Source organism: Hippopotamus amphibius, chromosome 2 (genome assembly GCF_030028045.1).
Source record: "Hippopotamus amphibius kiboko isolate mHipAmp2 chromosome 2, mHipAmp2.hap2, whole genome shotgun sequence".
Classification (NCBI taxonomy): domain Eukaryota; kingdom Metazoa; phylum Chordata; class Mammalia; order Artiodactyla; family Hippopotamidae; genus Hippopotamus; species Hippopotamus amphibius.
The window spans coordinates 36,461,145-36,479,518 of NC_080187.1; the positions used below are offsets into that span (position 1 = coordinate 36,461,145).

General features: G+C 43.1%; 1 protein-coding gene across 6 annotated transcripts in view; it reads left to right on the forward strand.

The window, feature by feature from the left end:
- Positions 1-18,374, forward strand: part of FBXO10 (F-box protein 10) — a 97,112-nt gene that overhangs the window by 73,133 nt on the left and 5,605 nt on the right. For 2 of the 6 annotated variants that reach the window (XR_009051159.1, XR_009051160.1), the window contains exons 13-14: positions 1,306-1,697; positions 12,372-12,459. Coding sequence is in view for 2 of the 6 variants with exons in the window: in XM_057720034.1 (XP_057576017.1) it covers positions 1,306-1,480 (175 nt within the window). In the remaining 4 variants the exon portion in view is untranslated. Of the gene's footprint in view, positions 1-1,305; positions 3,410-12,371; positions 13,497-16,994; positions 18,094-18,374 lie in introns of those variants that run through there. The other 4 variants (XM_057720034.1, XM_057720035.1, XR_009051161.1 and 1 more) reach the window with 3 other exon arrangements.

Below are 18,374 nucleotides of genomic sequence, written 5' to 3' on the forward strand. Positions count from 1 at the left end.
CCCTGCCCTTAGGCCACCCCAGACCCTGCAGGCTCTCCTCTGCATCCTGCCAGAGTAATCATTCTGAATCAGCTCTGGTCACGTCACATGCATGGTCAGAAACCTTGGCTGGAGTCCCTTTTTCTATAGTAATGATCTCTACTCTTTTTTTTATTACACACTTTCTCAGTAAAAAGCATTTTTTGAGGAAGCCCCCTCATAGGTATATTTATATAGTCATAACTTATAAAGTATAATGTAAGTAGAAATTTTAATATTGTCTTCCCAAATCCCAGCAGATCATATTGTGGACTCTCTGAGGTCTACTTCCTCTTCCCGCTTTGGAGACCCCAGGGTACAGCCCAGATCTGTTGGCCTGGCATTGTCCCCTGTGCACTGTCTGCTCCTAATTTCCTCTCTTTCAATCGCTTCTTCTCAGGAGCTCACTCTGCTGCCCAACGCAAATGCTTGCAGATCTCTGAACACACCCGCAGCCTTTTACTCACCCCACAGTAGCCAGCCTCTGACTCTACCCACACCTTTACAGTCCTGCTCGTAATATTGTCATAAAAATACATAGAAGACAATGTTGCTGGTATTAAGCAGTTTAGGATTTGATGTGTGTAAGAGGCAATTCCTTATAACTCAGGACAGGTTCCCTGTAACTTAGGACAGAAAGCCCTAGTCAAAGCATCATTACCATTTGATTTTCCTCAACCCTTCATAATCTCTGCAAGAGCTCGAGGGACTGGAAACCCACCAACTTCTGTCCCCTATAGATGTGCATTTTCCAGACTGTCATATAAAAGAAATAACATAGTGTGTAGTCTTTTGAGTCTGGCTTCTTACACTTAGCCCAGTGTATCCCACATTCAGCTGTGGTGTCGCATCTGTCATTCATTCTTTCTGTCGCTGAGTGGTGTTCCACACCACACGCTATGGCTGTAGCACACAGTTTATCCGTTCATCAGCTGAAGAGTATTTAGGTAGTTTTTAATTTTTGGTGATTATGAATGAAGCTTGCATAACATTTATGGTCGGACAGCTGAAAAAAACCAGGGCTGGAGGAATGAAAGAAAAAAAAGAAAGCCACTGGTTTTATTTAGATCCTTATGTAAAGATGGGGAAATAGAGGACAAGAGGGAACTATCCAAGGTTACATGCCGATCTGAAGGTAGAGCTGGAACTAGAATTAGTTTCACACATGTTCCACCTCTTTTTGCTATCATTTAGGGAGATGCAACCTTGAGCCAAACTAAGGTTGTGCAGGGCATTCAGCAAATGCTCTAGACTCTCAAAGAGTTCACTCTCATTTTGCACCTCCAGGTCTGATACGTGGCGCCTGGCAAACCCACCAGCACGGCCTCACCTCGAAAACTCTCTCCGAGGCCCCTCTGCTGCCCACAGTGGGCAGAAGGTGACAGCCATGGCGACCAGGATCACAGCCCATGTGGAAGGTGGTTACCACAGCAAACGCAGCATCTTCTGCACCATCCTGTAAGAATGGAGAGCCACGGAGTGGGGCAGCTGGGGGCTGTATGAAGACTCCCGGAAAGGAAGACATACCCTGTTCTCAGGTTCGGGCCCTGCCCAGCCAAGCTGAGAGCTTGCGGCCTTCAGGATGGAAGAAGTAGTGCTTGCAAAGGCTCCTGGCTGCTGGTCTCCTTATCACCACCCTGAAACACAAGCTCCCGAGTCTTCTGGGGACTAAGAACAAGGTACCTCCAAAACCCTTTGGCTCCATAACCCTCAGCAGGAAGGAACTTGGATTTTTCTGTTGGTTGGTTGGTTGGTTTTGGGGGTGTTTTCGGTTGCACTGTGCAGCTTGCGGGACCTTAGTTTCCTGACCAGGGATCCAGCTTGGGCCCTCAGCAGTAAAAGTGTGGAATCCTAACCACTGGACCACCAGGGAATTCCCTGGAATTATTTTTCAAGGAGAAAAAGGGAACAGAAGTTGTTGGGTTTCTAGTCCCTTGAGCTCTTATAGAGATTATGAAGATTTGGGGAAATCGATACTGATGCCTTGGTCAGGGTTTTCTGTTTGAGTTACAAGGAACTGCATTTTATATACAGCAAACCCAGAATCTTCTCAGGGAAGAATGGATTTACTTCTAAGGGAGAGAAGTGATTCTAGTGAGATGGAAAGAGCCCCAGGATTTTCCCCTTTCCTAGACCTCACTCTGGATCCTCTGGGGATACTACCACACCCAGCTTGCTGCCTGGGGAGGCTGGAGGAGTTAGGTTTGGTTTCCTTAAGGACACAGTTCTCTTGGACGTGGACCTGTAAGGGAGGAAGGGGCTTGGGATGAGGAGCCCCTCTTGAAAGGCTGCCCCAGGGATGACAGAGACATGCTGAAAACAGGAGGGGGTGTGTGGAGAAGGCTTCCTTCAAGTGGCTTAGGTGTGCAGGCGGGTGCTGGGCTGGGCGGTGCAGGGACACACCTGACTGCTCTACCCTCAAGTTGCTGCAGATTCAGGAGGACATTAGTCGGCTCAGTGCCTGCTGCACAGGGAGGATTCGAATCCCACAAGCACACCCAAACCAGCCTCCCCTCCTGGGCGTCAGACAGGTGGAGATGCAGGTGCCTAGGGCCCTCGTCTGTGTCCACGTTCTCATGGATGACCACCTGCCTTTACTGACCCCGCCATGGTCTCCCACGCTGTGCCTTGGCTCACGCTCTCCCCTCTTCCGGCTGCACCCTCCTCACCCGCTACACATGCCCGGGTCCCACACATTCTTCCAGGCTCAACACTGCCACCCAGATGGCAGTGCTCTGCCCCCTCTGAGCCTCCTCTGCCCTTCCTCTGCCCCCACAGGGTGCATTCTGCCCTGCGTAGGAGTTACCCAGGCCCACCCCTGTCCCACTGACCTGCCTGTAAGCTCCATGAAGGTCCCTGCCTGTGTCCCCAGTCCCCAGCCCAGGGTGGGGGTAGGGTTAGTAGCCTGAGTGAGGAGAGGAAGGCCGGCTCCCAGAGGGCTGTGCTGAGCCCAACTGTGAACGTGTTACGGGTCCAGAGCCAGGCGGGCCTCAGACCCACTGCTCGAGGAAGGGGGCCCGATGCAGGCCCGGCTCAGCCTGAACAGTAGTCCCCCGCCCGCCCGACTCTGCATGTGGGGCCTCACCAGCCTGGTAGGGTCCCTGTCGTGCGCCTCACGGGTGGCTTCCCAGGCTGGTTCTGCCAGGCCCCCGGTGCTGCTCTCCCGGGTGGAGTAGGGTGGGGCTCGAGGGAGCCAGGAGCACTGGCTGCTCCCCGAGGACTTCGGGCATACGCGTGTGGGCCCCTCCCATCCGCAGCACTGTCTTTTGCACTTCTCTATGGCCCCAATGTGAGTTGCTGTACAAAATGCTGCCTTTTATTATTTTGTAACAGATGACTTTTCTGTAAACCAAGTGCTTATGGAAATCTCAGCAACCAAAATAAAGTTCTATATTTTAAAAGAGGCACTTTTGGGGTTACTTTCCTTGGTCTGAGTATATGCTAGGGTTCCTGAGCACTGGATGCAGGCCTGTCACCACTCTGCCTCCCCAAGGCACCCCTGCTTCCACTGAAGGAGACTGGAGACCCGGGGCCATCTTGTCCATTCAGCTTGTTCCCACATGATTCCAAGGTCCAAGGTCTGTGTCCTCACGTGTCAGTCAGGGACTGTAGTTGCAGTCCTGCCTGTCCCCTGGGCTTTGTGAAGAGTAACAATGAAGTCCCTGGTGTGGATGACCTGAGATCCATGACCACATTTCTCCCAGCTTCAGTTACTTAGTATCTTACAGTTTTTGCCATATCCACATGTCACTTGAGGAGAAAGCTAGTACTTAATATTTTTCTTTAAATCCTCTTTTAATTAAAAGACATTACTTTTTAGAAGACGTTTAGAGTTTTTTCTTTTTAAGTATTTTAAGTGAGGTATGGTTGATGTATGATATGTTTCAGGTGTACAACATAGTGATTCAGTTTTTAAAGGTTGTACTCCATTCATAACATAGTGGCTATATTCCCTGTGCTGTACAATATATCCTTGTAGCTTGTTTTATACATAGTAGTTTGTACCTCTTAATCCCCTACCTTTACCTTACCCCCCCGCTTCCCTCTCCCACTGGTAACCACTAATTTGTTCTCTAGATCTGAGAGGATGTTTGTTTTTTGTTATATTCACTAGTTTATTTTTTAGATTCCACATATAAGTGATATCATACAACATTTGTCTTTCTCTGACTTATTTCACTAAGCATGATATCCTCCAAGTTCATCCTTGTTGCAAATGGCAAAATATCATTATTTTTTTTTTATGGCTGAGTAGTATTCAACTGTGTATATACACCACATATTCTTTATCCATTCATCGATTGATGGACACTTGGGATGTTGCCATATCTTGGCTGTTATGAATGATGCTGCTGCAAACCTCAGAGTGGCATGTATCTTTTCAAATGAGTGTTTTCATTTTCTTCAGATATATACCCAGGAGTAGAGTTGCTGGATCATATGGTAGTTCTGTTTTTAGTTTTTTGAGTAAATGCCATACTGTTTTCCATAGAGGCTGCCCCAGTTTACATCCCTGCCAACAGTGCACAAGGGTTCCTTTTTCTCCATGTTCTCACCAACATTTGTTATTTGTAGTGATGACAGCCATTCTGACAGGTATGAGGTAATATCTCGTGTTTGTTTTTTTTTTTTTTAATTTTTTGGGTGTGTTGGGTTTTTCTCTAGTTGTGGAGAATGGGGGCTACTCTTTATTGTGGTGCACAGGCTTCTCATTGCAGTGGCTTCTCTTGTTGCGGAGCACAGGCTCTAGGCGTGTAGGCTTCAGTAGTTGCAGCACGCTGGCTCAGTAATTGTGGCACACAGGCCCTAGAGCACAGGTTCAGTAGTTGTGGCACATGGGCTTAGTTGCTCCGAGGCATGTGGGATCTTCCCAGACCAGGGATCGAACCCGTATCCCCTGCATTGGCAGGCAGATTCTTAACCACTGCACCATCAGGGAAGTCCCATATCTCGTGTTTTGATTTGCATTTCTCTGGTGACTGGCGATGTTGAGCATCTTTTCATGTGCTCGTTAACCATCTTTGTGTCTTCTTTGGAAAAAATGTCTGTTTAGGTTTTCTGCCCATTTTTTGATTGGGTTTATTTTTTTGATGTTGAGTTATATGAGCTTTTTATACATTTTGGATATTAACCCCTTATTGGTCATATCACTTGTAAATATTTTCTCCCATTCAGTAGGTTGTCTTTTGTTTTGTCTATGGTTTCCTTTCCTGTGCAAAAGCTTTTAAGTTTGACTGGGTCCCATTTATTTATTTTTGCTTTTGTTTCCTTTGCCTTAGGAGACAGCTCCAAAAAATGCTGCTATGATTTTTGTCAGTGAGTGTTCTGCCTGTGTTTTCTTCTAGGAGTTTCATGGTTTCAGGTCTTAATGTTTAGGTCTTTAATCCATTAGTTTTTCTAAAACCATATATACACACACACAAAAATTAAGGTCTTTTACATGTAGCTATCCAGTTTTCCCAGCACAACTTATTGAAGACTGTCTAGAAGTTTTAGATTTACAGAAAAAGTTAGGAGATAAGTGGTAGAGTTCCTGTAGTACTCTTCCCACCAAGTTTCCCTGTTATTAACACCTTACATTATTATAGTACACTTGTCAAAATTAAATAGCCAGTAGACACATTAAAGTCCACAGTTTATTCAGATTTCCTTAGTCATTACCTGGTGTCCTTTTTCCATTCCAGGGTCCTATCCAGGAACTTAACTAAAAAGAAATATTTACATTACTTCACTACTATAAATGAAAAGCTAGTGGTTTTAATACATTATAAAATATACTATTAAAATGAAAATATCCACAGTATCACAAGCAACTAAACCTTTGTTGAAACCAAACATTTGGGGGAAATTTGTTACTACAGTTTAGCCAAACCAGCATAACCTCATATATCCTGATACACCCCTATGCCACTAAAATCATCTTACATCCCATCAATAGTATATTAAGCCTTGACTTGGTGAGGCGATTGCTCCTTTTTTACAGAAGGAATTGAGTTCTTTGTTTGTTTTTAATTGAAGTATAGTTGATTTACAATGTTGTATTAATTTCTGCTGTACAGCAGAGTGATTCAGTTATACATATATGTACATTCTTTTTTATATTCTTTTCCATGATGGTTTATCACAGGATATTGCATATAGTTCTCTGTGCTACACAGTAGGACGTTGTTGTTTATCCATCCTATATATAATAGCTTACGTCTACTAACCCCAACCTCCCACTCTGTCCCTCCCCCAACCCCTTCCCCCTTAGCAACCACAAGTCTGTTCTCTATGTCCGTGAGTCTGTTTCTATTTTGTAGATAGGTTCATTTTGTCATATCTTAGATTCTACATTATAAGTGATATCATATGGTATTTGTCTTTGTCTTACTTCACTTAGTGTGATAATCTCTAGGTCCATCCATATTGCTGCAAATGGCATTATTTCATTCTCTGAGTAGTACTCCATTGTATATATATAACCATATCTTCTTTATCCATTCATCTGTCACTGGACATTTAGGTTGTTTCCATGTCTTGGCTATTGTGAATAGTGCTGCTATGAACATAGAACTGCATGTATCTTTTTGAATTAGAGTTTTTTCTGGATATATGCCCAGGAGTGGGCTTGCTGAATCATATGGTAATTCTGTTTTTAGTTTTCTGAGGAATGGAATACTGTTTTCCATATGGCTGTACCAACTTACATTCCCACCAACAGTGTAGGAGGGTTCCCTTCTCTCCACATCCTGTCCAGCATTTGTTGTTTGTAGAGTTTTTAATGATGGCCATTCTGACTAGTGTGAGGTGGTACCTTGTAATTCTGATTTGCATTTCTCTGGTAATTAGCAATGTTAAGCATCTTTTCACATGCCTGTTGGCCATCTGTATTTCTTCTTTGGAGAAATGTCTCTGTAGGTCTTCTGCACATTTTTTGATTGGGTTGTTTTTCTGTTGTTGAGTTGTACGAGCTGTTTGTATATTTTGGAAATTAAGCCTTGTTGGTCACATCATTTACAAATATGTTCTCCCATTCTGTAGGTTGTCTTTTCATTTTGTTTATGGTTTCCTTTGCTGTGCAGAAGCCTGTAAATTTGATTATGTCCCATTTGTTTATTTTTGTTTTTATTTCTATTGCCTTGGGAGACTGACCTAAGAAAACACTGGTACAATTTATGTCAGGGAATGTATTGCCTGTGTTCCCATCTAGGAGTTTTATGGTGTCATGTCTTATGCTTAAGTCTTTAAGCCATTTTGAGTTTATTTTTGTGTATGGTGAATGTTCTCACTTCATTGATTTACATGTGGCTGTCCAACTTTCTCAGCACCACTTGCTGAAGAGACTTTTTCCCATTGTATATTCTTTCCTCCTTTGTCAAAGATTAATTGACTCTAGGGGTGTGAGTTTATTTTTGGCCTCTTCATTTTGTTCCATTGATCTATATGTCTATTTTTGTGCCAGTACCATGGTGTTTTGATTACTGTAGCTTTATAGTATTGTCTGAAGTCTAGGAGGGTTATGCCTTCTGCTATGTTCTTTTTCATCAGGATTACTTTGGCAATTCTGGGTCTTTTATAGTTCCATATAAATTTTAGGATTATTTGTTCTAGTTTTGTGGAAAATGTCATGGGTAATTTGATAGGGATCACATTAAATCTGTAGATTGCTTTGGGTAGGTATGGCCATTTTAACCATATTCATTCCTATAATCCTAGAGCGTTGGATATGTTTCCATTTCTTTGAATCATCTTCAGTTTCCTTTATTAATGTTTGATAGTTCTCAGCATGTAAGTTTTTCACCTCCTTGGTCAGGTTTATTCCTAAGTATTTTCTTTGGGGGTAGGGGGGTAGGATTTTGAAAGGTACTGTTTTTTTACATCCCCTTTCTGATATGTCATTGTTAGTGAAAAGAAATGCAACTGATTTGTGTTAATCTTGTATCCTGCTACTTTGCTGAATTCATTTATTCATATTTTTTGTGTGGAGACTTTAGGGTTCTTTGTATAAAGAGAGGATTGTGTTATCTGCAAATAGTAACAGTTTTACCTCTTCTCTTCCAATTTGGATACCTTTTCTTTCTTTTTCTTGTCTGATTGCTGTGGCTAGGACTTCCAATACTATGTTGAAGAGAAGTGGTGAGAATAGGCATCCTTGTCTTGTTCCAGATTTTAGCAGGAAGGCTTTCAGCTTTTCACTGTTGAGAATTATATTGGCTGTGGGTTTGTCATCAATAGCTTTTATTATGTTCCCTCTATACCCACTGTGGTAAGTTTTTATCATGAATGATATTCAATTTTGTCAAATGCTTTTTCTGCATCTTTTGAGATGATCTTGTGGTTTTTGTCTTTATGTGGTGTATCACATTGATTTGCATATACTGAACCATTCTTGTGAACTTGAGATGACTCCCATGTGGTCATGGTGTATGATCTTTTTAATGTGTTGTTGGATTCTGTTTGCTAATATTTTGTTGAGAATTTTTGCATCTATATTCATCAAAGATACTGGCCTATAATTTTCTTTTTTTTTGGTGGTGTCTTTGTCTGGTTTTGGTATCAGGCCAATGGTGGCTTCATAGAATGTTTTTGGGAGTGTTCCCTCCCAATTTTTTGGAAGGGTTTGAGAAGCACTGGTGTAAGTTCTTTATGTTTGGTAGAATTTGCCTGTGAGGCCATCTGGTCCTGGACTTCTGTTTGTAGGGAGTTTTTAAATTACAGATTCTATTTCACTTCTAGTGACTGGTCTGTTCGTTACCTATTTCCTCTTGATTCAATTTTGGTGGGCTGTATGTTTCTAGAAACTTGTCCATTTCCTCTAGGCTGTCAAATTTTTGGTATATAATTGTTCATAATATTCCCTTACTTTTGTTTTGTTTTGGGTTTTGTTGTTATTGTTGTTGTTTGGATTTCTGCAGTATTGGTTATGTTTCCTTTTTCATTTCTTTTTATTTAGGTCCTCTCTCTTTTCTTCTTGATGAGCCTGGCCAGGGTTTTGTCAATCTGTTTACCCTTTAAAAAAACCTGCTTTTGGCTTTACCTTCTTTCTATTGTTTTTTTAATCTCTATTTATTTCCTCTCTGATCTTTATTATTCCCTTCCTTCTGCTGACTTTAGGTTTTGTTTGTTCTTTTTCTAATTTCTTTTTAAGTGGTAGGTTAGGTTCTTTGAGATTTTTCTTGTTTTCTGAAGAAGGCTTGTATTGCTATGAACTTCCCTCTAAGAACTGCTTTTGTTGTGTCCTAAAGATTTTGTATGGTTGTTTTGTCATTTATCTTAAGGTATTTTTTAATTTCCTTTTTGATTTTCTCATTGACCCATTGGTATTTATTTATTTAGTTATCAATTCATTTATTTTTGGCTGCGTTGGGTCTTCATTGCTGTGCATGGGCTTTCTCAAGTTGCTATGAGTGGGGGCTACTCTTCATTGCAGTGAGCAGGCTTCTCATTGCAGAGCACAGGCTTTTGGTGTGCGGGCTTCAGTAGCTGTGGCACATGAGCTTAGTTGCTCCGCGGCATGTGGAATCTTCCCAGACCAGGGCTTGAACCCGCGTCCCCTGCACTGGCAGGCAGATTTGTAGCCACTGCACCACCAGGGGAGTCCCAACCCATTGGTTTTTGGTAGTATGTTGTTTAGTCTCCATGTAATTGTTTTTCATTTCTTTTTCTGTGGTTGATTTCTAGTTTCATGCTGTTGTGGTCACAAAAGATGCTTGAAATATTTTCTGTAGTCCTGAATTTGATGAGGCTAGTTTTGTGCCCTAATATGTGATCAATCCTAGAAAATATTCCACATGTATTTGAAAAGAATGTGTATTCTACTTTTTTTTTGGGGGGGGGGGGTTAATGTCCTGAAAATATCAATTAAGTCTAACTGTTGTATCATTTAGGATCTCTGTTGCCTTACTGATTTTCTGTCTAGAAGATCTGTCCATTGGTGTGAGTGGGGTGTTAAAGTCTCCTACTATTGTATTCTTGTCAGTTTCTCCCTTTATGTCTGTTAGTATTTGTTTTATGTATTTGTATGCTTCCATATTAGGTGCATGTATGTTAATGACTGTAAACTCCTCTTCTTGTATTGATCCTTTTATCATTATATAGTGTCCTTCTTTGTCTTTCTTTATGACATTTACTTTAAAGTATATTTTGAGTATTGCAACCCCCACTTTCTTTTCATTCCCACTTGCATGAAATATTTTTCCATCCCCTCACTTTCAATCTGTGTGTGTCCTTTGCCCTAAGTGGGTCTCTTGTAGGTAGCATATTGTAGGCTTTTGGGTTTTTTTTAATCCAGTCTGCCACTGTGTCTTTTGGAGTAGTTAGTCCATTGAAATTTAAGGTAACTATTGATAGATATGTATTTATTGCCACTTTAACCTTGTTTTCCTGTTGATTTTATATTTCTTCTTTGTCCTTTTCTCTTTGTTTTTCCTTTTGTGGTTTAATGACTGTCTTTTGTATTATACTTATGTTCTCTTCTTTTTGGTTTTTGTGACTCTGTTGTGTGTTTTTGATTTGTGGTTACTCTGTTTTTCAAGTATGTTAACCCCATTCTCGATCTACTTGCCCTAGACTAGTAGTCATATAGGCTCAAACACATTCTAGGAAATAAAAAAAAAGTCTACCATTCCTGATTCTCCTCCCCCACACTCTCACATCTTTGTGTTCATCCTTTTGCTGTTCATGGTGGTCATCACTTTCACAGAAATTTTTTGATTTTTAAAAAAATCTCTGTACTGGCTTATTTAGGTAATTTGCTTTCCAATTGTGATTTTCTCTTTCCTGTATATTCCTTTCTATTTAGAGTTTTGAATATTTTCTTTAGGATAGGTTTAGTATTGCTATTCTTCTAGTTTTTGCTTGTCTGAGAAATTCCTTCTCTCTCCTATTCTAAATGATAATCTTGCTGGGTAGAGTATCCTAGGCTGTAGATTTTTCCCTTTCAGGACTTTGACTATATCTTGCTACTCCCTTCTGGCCTGCAACGTTTCTGTTAGCCTTGTGGGGGTTCCCTTGTAATTAACTCCTTGTTTTTCTCTTGCTGCATTTAGAATCTTCTATCTTTAGTTTTTGCCATTTTCATTATTATATGTCTTGGTGTAGGTCTGCTTGGGTTTACCTTGTTTGGAACCCTCTGTGCTTCCTGTACCTGGACATGTTTCCTTCTTTAGGTTTAGGAACCTAAACCTAAAGCCATAATTTCAGCCGTAATTTCTTCAAATACATTTTTGATCCCCTTTACTCTTTCTTCCCCTTCTGGAATCCCTATTATGCATAGATTGGCACACTTTATATTATTATCCCATAAGTCTCTTAATATTGCTTTCATTTTTTTTTTTCATTTGGTTCCCTGCCTGCTATCCTGATTGGGTGATTTCCATTATTCTATCTTCCAGGTTACTTGTTCATTCTTCTGCATTATTTATTCTGCTATTCATTGCCTTTAGTTCAGTTTTCACTTTGGGAAATGTTTTCTAATTTTTCTTGGTTCCTCTTTATAGTTTCCAGTTCCTTTTTACAGTATCTGCATTTTTGTTGATACCCTTTAATTCAATATTTTCATTATCTCCTTTTTGAAATCAGTGTTTTTTTGAAATTGGTGTCTATTAGACTGAAGAGGTCTGTTTCATTGTTCTTTCAGGGGAATTCAGTTGATCTTTTAACTGAAAGTGGTTCCTCTGCTTCTTCATTTTACTTATATTTCTCTTCTGTGAGTCTAGGAGAAACAATTACCTACAGTGGTCTTAGAAGCCTATTTATATGTGGGGGCGTCCTGTGTAGCTTGTGTGGGTTTAATATTTTTGCTGCAAGGGCTGTTCTTAGTATGGATGCCTGTCGCCTCTTTCCTCAGCATGTGCTGTCTGTTATCCCCTTGATGGGCGTGTGCAGATGTGGCAGCTGGTGCCCAGTTGTGGGGATCTCAGCAGCAGTAGTGGCTCCTGCATGCCCCCAAAACACACAATGGGCACAGAGGCATCTTGCAACCACTCCTGGAGCCTGGGAGGGCAAAGTTAGCAGCTCAGGACCACTCCTGCATTGCAGGTGGGCAGCAGCTTGCAACTGTTCCAGGAGTTCATATACCAGCCCCCATATGCACCAGTGGACATGTCTCAGGCTGAGGAGCGCAGAGCAGTAGCACCGACTGTCTGTGCAGGTCTCTCTCTGTTCTAGCTGCTGCAAACTGGTTGCTGCACTCTCCTCCAAGGCTCCAAAGCTCCCTCTTATCCCAGCTCTCTCTCTGCCAGTGAAGGGACTTCCCAGGGTGCAGGGACCTTTTCTCTTTCACAGCTCCCCCCCAAGAGCACAGATCCCATCCTGATTCCTTTCTTTCTTTTGTCCTACCCAGTTACATGGAGATTTTCTTGCTCTTTCAGAGGTATGAGGTCTTCTGCCAGCAGTCAGTGGATATTCTGTGAGAACCATTCCAGTGTGGATGTATTTTTGATGTATCCATGGGAGGAGGTGAGCTTCACATCCTACTACTCTGCCATCTTGATTGCTCTCCCCAGAAAGAACTGAGTTCGAGTGGTGATGCCTTCAAGGCCCAGTAGGTGAAAGTTCCCTATGAAATGTTAAGAGCTTGTGTATCAGAAGAGGTACGATTAAGGCTGTTACCTAGGGCTTCCATAATAGGAATAGCCGGGACACACACACACCCACCATGCCCATCTTCTGCCAAGTCATTTGGAGGCAGAAGTGGGAGGAACACGGAACACCCATCCTATCCTAGCTCTTCTGTGGTTGGGGAAGCATCTGGAATAAAACTGCTCTGAGTAGCCTGCATTCGTTGACTGTGTAGGGCTTGCTCTCCCACACAGGCCAGACCTGCCAAGGAGAACCTATTCCATATGATTATTTTTTCCTTAATTGAGCCAAAAATCTGTCTCCCTGACTAAATCCTACCCATACTTCAGGATCTTACTTCATCATCATTCCTTGACCTCTTCAAATCTTAGTTACGTGCCCCTCCTCCATGCTCTCCTACCCACCCACCTGTGTTATCCCCATGGTGGCACTTAATCCTCTGCATTGAAAAAGTCTGTTGATGTGTCTGATTCCCCTCTCTCCCATGCCCTGTGAGGTCATCCTGCTGATCCTCTATACCCAACACCAAGCAAACTCACTAAGTGTTGGACACATAGATGGATGGACAAGGAAACAGACCCAACCCTATTCCTTCTGGAGCCCCCAAAGCACATCTTTCCCCTCTGTCTGTGGCAACTCTCCAGAGATTTACAGACAGCATCCTTATCCCCCTGGGGTCCACCCTGCTCCTGCCCTCCATTCATACATGCCAGTTTGCAGACTGTTTCCTCACCACCTGGTCATTTCTTTAGGTCCACTCCAGTGGCCTGGACGAGTCTGAGAGAGCCCAGAGAAGGCAGAATTTAGGAGTCCTGTCCTGTGCCTCAGAATGTATGTCCCAGCTCTCATGTGCAGAATTATGGATCAGAAGATAGGATTCTCTAAGGGTGCTGTGCTTCCCTGGGGTCACTCACTTCAGTCTGCAGCAGCTGAGTCCCCTGCACAGGGTGACTTGCCACAGCTAAAGTTTTAACCCTCATGCAGAGCTCACAGGTCTCAGCTGCCCCAGACCCAAGCAGCTTACACTGTGGCCTCCCTGGCCTTCCCTGCTGGCCATTCAGGCTCAAATATTGATGCCTGCTGATAGGAGTGTACAACCACAACAAAGACCAACATGGGGGTGGGGGAATAAGTTAGGAATTGGGGATTAACAGATACACACTACTATATATAAACAACAAGGACCTACTGTATAGCACAGGGAACTATATTCAGTATTTTGCAATAACCTATAACAGAAAAGAATCTGAAAAAATATATATATATAGTAACTGAATCACTTTGCTCTACACCTGAAACACTGTAAATCAACTATACTTCAATTAAACAAAAAAGACCAATACAACTTCATCATCCAGGCCTCCCAGTCCTGTTGAGGCCACTGCCCCTTGTAGCCAGAGGAGGCCCTCAGTACAGGGAATGTGGGCATGCTGTGGCCAGAGCAGACAGGAGCCAGAGCTGGGTCTTGGAACAGCACATGAGCCTACACTGTCCTCAGCAACAGTCCTGGGCCCACCTTCTTCCCTCTCCTTTCTTTCAACAGCACAGAGAAAATCTCTTCTCCGAATGGTTCCTCATGGTGGACTCACACGGGGCCTGCTGGGCTTGTTCCAACCCTCAGTAGTCTCCTGACATGAACACCCTCACCCCACTAGTTCTTTCCCCCTTCCTGTCCAGAACTCTGCAGGGTGCAGTTATGGCCATGGGGCTCTGGAGCCCGTTCACTGTGATTATCGTCCTTTTTAAATTAAGTCAAGCCCAGCACAGCCCTCTGGTGCAATCTGAGTGACTCACAACACAACCATCAACCCCTGCTCAGAAACCAGTTTTTGCCTGAGTGCAGCTGAAGATCCTTTCTGTCTTGTCAGGATGGTATTTCACTTCTTGGTTTGGGTCCATCATTCATGTCATCTATCCAGGCTCCTTGATTCCAGGGCTGAAGCAGGCAAAGTGCAAGATAGCTAGAATATCTTCTGCCAGAAATTAAGGAAGCACCCTTAAAACAATGGGGATACAGGAGCTAGGCTGAAGGAACTCGGATTGGCCAAATGTGGTACAATCTGAGCATCAAAATAAATGATGATAACAATGGTCACAGGCTAAGAACCTATGAGTCTATTCCTGATAACTAAATGAACAAAAAATTTTTAACAGTAGAGAAAAGAAAGCTTCTCCTTAGAATGCCATTAGTAAATGTGTGAGAAATTAAGGGAGTTAGAAAATCACTCACCATTTTGCAGCCACCTTGGTAATTGATTCAGCAAAAATTATCAATCCAGGCTAAAACTCATGGGTAGTAGTTTGAAGAGGAACAGGATATTTAGAGGCTCAAAGTAACTTTCCACAAATTACTTAATAACTACAAAAAGAAAAACAGTAACTTCACAGTGGAGAGAACATAACCTTAACTAAGTAGTAAAACTTAACATCAGCAACAAACCAAACCATGTGCCTCTGTGATGTGCTTTGGACACAGCACCATGTCTGTGAATTCCCTGCCAAAAACGTGTATCCTGAATCTAATCATAAGGAAATGCCACAGAAACCCAAATTGAGGGATACCCTACAAAATAACTGATTTACTCTTCAAAATGTCAAGGTTAAGAAAGGCAAAGACTGAGGAATTGTTTTAGGTTAAATAAGACCAGACAGGTGTGATCTGCAAAATCTGAACATGAGCTGTGGGCCAGATACTAGTATTGTACCACTGCTCTAGTTCCTGCTTTTAGTAAGTGTAATATGCTTATGGAAGAGAAAGTCATTATTCTTAGGATATACACACTGAAGTACTTCAGATAAAAAGAGTATGGTGCTTTTTTTCAAACTGTCCCAAATGGTTCAAAAAGAAATTTATAAATGTATAAAGCAAATAATAAATAGGCCAACGCATAAACAGTTGGAGCATCTGGGTAAAAGATATGCAGGAGTTCTCTGTACTATTCTTGCAACTGTTTTCTAAGTATGGCATTATATCAAAATAAAGTTCTTAAAAGAAGATGCTTTAAAATTTTTTACCTAGTTAAGCTATTTCCAGGTTGGGTCATCTGCAAGTATGTTAAATACACCTTCTCTGACCTCATCACTATCAACAGTGTCCAGCAGGTCAGGGCCACAGAGACTTCCCTCCAGGCAACGGACTTCATTCTCTTAACACCCTTAAGTTATTCCACAAACTGCAAATCATAGTAAGGGTACAAAGCCTCTAGCCCATAGTCATCTTCAGAGTCATCAAGTGACATAATGGCAAAAAACTTGGTGGGATCAAGGAATCCTCTGTGAACGTATTGTAAATAAATGGGTTTTTAGAGCTAGAAAAAACCTAGTACAATCCCATCATTCTACAAGTGTTCACTGCCTAATAGGTCTGCCAAGGAAACAAGGTGCAGCTCACGTACTATGACTCGTTCCACAGACACTGACACTTCAATGCCAGGCACTGTGCTAGGTGCCCTCTCACAGGACTTGTTGAAAAAGGGCCCTCTTTTGAGCCTTATGACCCACAAACCCTTTGAGGTACAGAAACTTGCTTTTCAGTCAACCTCTGGGACTGTATCACCTACAATTAGTGAAGTACACCTGTTGTCACCCAGGACAAGTATTCAGCTGACCCCTGAACAACGCAAGGGCTTAGGGGCACTGACCCTCCACACAGTTGAAGAATCCACAGGTAATTTATGTCGACCCTCTGTATCTGTGGTTCTGCATCTGTGGGTTCAACCAACCACTTGTGTGGTACTGTATGTAGTGCTTACTACTGAAAAACCCATATGTAGTGGACCCAGAGAGTTCAAATCCATGTTGTTCGAGAGTCAACTGTATATTTACCATCCTAGGCTTCTCCCCATTAATACCACCCCTCTTTGTGTGAGTGACTGAAGAAGGCTGCTTCCCCACTATGACAGAGACTGTTCAGAGGCCAGGTCACATGCTGTGATCCAATCACTGCTGGAAATTAAGCCTGAAGCTGTCAAAACCATCAGAATCTAAAAAGTATTCATGAAAACACATTTTAACCCACAAGCACACTAGGAATTCTTTTCCCAGAGACGGATCAGGGTATTATTTTTTCTGATGCAGAGTCACATACCTGATTTTCACAACAGTTTACATAAAGAAAAACATGACGCATTTAGATTTCCTGCTCACATCTCTGCTGGAGGGAGATCAAGTATGCTATAAGTGCCTGCTACCCACAATCAGACGCAAATGGGGACAAGCCAAACAAGAGCATGGAAAATGTGCACTTTAGGGTTGGCCTTGCCATAGAAGTGGCTCTGATAAACTGCATCCCAGTGCTTGAAGAAATATAAGGAACGCCAGTCCCAAGTGAGTCATCCAAGGCCTGTTTCTACCATGTCTTCCCTAACAGGTGGCCCAGCTGCTGTGTAAACGTCCTCCTTTCTCATTTTCAGAGAGTTGGATTCTGTCTTCCTTTCTCCGCCGCGCCTGGGCCCCAGCGTGAGCACCACACACCTCAGCTGCTCCCACTGCCTCAGAAGAGCCTTGAAGAGCTGAGTCTGAGCATTAGGCACATACCTAAGTCTCTCCATGTCATAGTCCAGTTCCTCACAGCAGCCCGCTGGACACCGACTCCTCCAGCTCCCCCTGGCAGATAAGGTTGGTGGCAGTCAGCATCCCTTCCCCTGTTTCTGGTATGGCTTCCTGTAACCGGAGGCTGGAGAGCTGAAACCTATTTCCAAGACTCCCCTATTGCTAGGACTCTAGATGCAAATTAGGCTCCTACATATGTACTTACAGAAGAAGGAAGCAAGATGGAGGCCAGCATCTTGATCTTTTGGCTGTTTGTGCTGACAGGCAAAGAGGTGGAAGCATGGGTATTGAAAGCATGGGTGGCTGAACCAGCATTTCGGTGTGAAGTTACCAGCTTCATGAATTCAAGAAGCAGCTGAGGGACTTCCCTGGTGGTGCAGTGGTGAAGAATCTGCCTACCAATGCAGGGGACCTGGGTTCGATCCCTGGCCCGGGAAGATCCCACATGCCGCGGAGCAACTAAGCTTGTGCGCCACAACTACTGAGCCTGTGCTCTGGAGCCCGTGAGCCACAACCACTGAGCCTGTGCTCTGGAGCCCGCGAGCCACAACCATTGAGCCCGTGTGTCACAACTACTAAGCCTGCACACCCAGAGCCCGTGCTCTGCAACAAGAGAAGTCACTGCAATGAAAAGCCTGCGCACCACAACAAAGAGTAGCCTCTGCTCGCCACAACCAGAGAAAGCCCATGTACAGCAACGAAGACCCAATGCAGCCAATAAATAATTTAACAAAAAATCAGCTGAGGGACTTTCCTGGTGGCGCAGTGGATAAGACTCCACACTCCCAAAGCAGGGGCCTGGGTTCAATCTCTGGTTGGTTAGGGAACTAGATCCCACATGCATGCCCATAACTAAGAGTTTGCATGCCGCAACTAAGGTGCCAGCGAGCCGCAACTAAGGAGCCCACAAGCCTTGATCCGGCACAACCAAATAAATACATAAGAGAAAAAAAAAAAAAGCAGCACCAGCTGAATTCGAGTAGCTTCATGAATTCAGGTGGCTTCTTCATGCCTGGCTGGCCACCCCAACTGTGTTCCTGAGCTCAGCATCCCAGTAGCAACCTCCTGATTCCCACTCCTGCAACCCTTTAACAATTTTAATGCACTTTATCCATGTATTAAACATCTTTCTCCTTAAGGATATCTAGGATCATGTTTTCTGTACTGAACGCTGACTGATTCATTCCCCTCAAAAAATGTGGGTTTCAGAGCTGACTCCTGCCCTCTATGTGGCCTCAGCC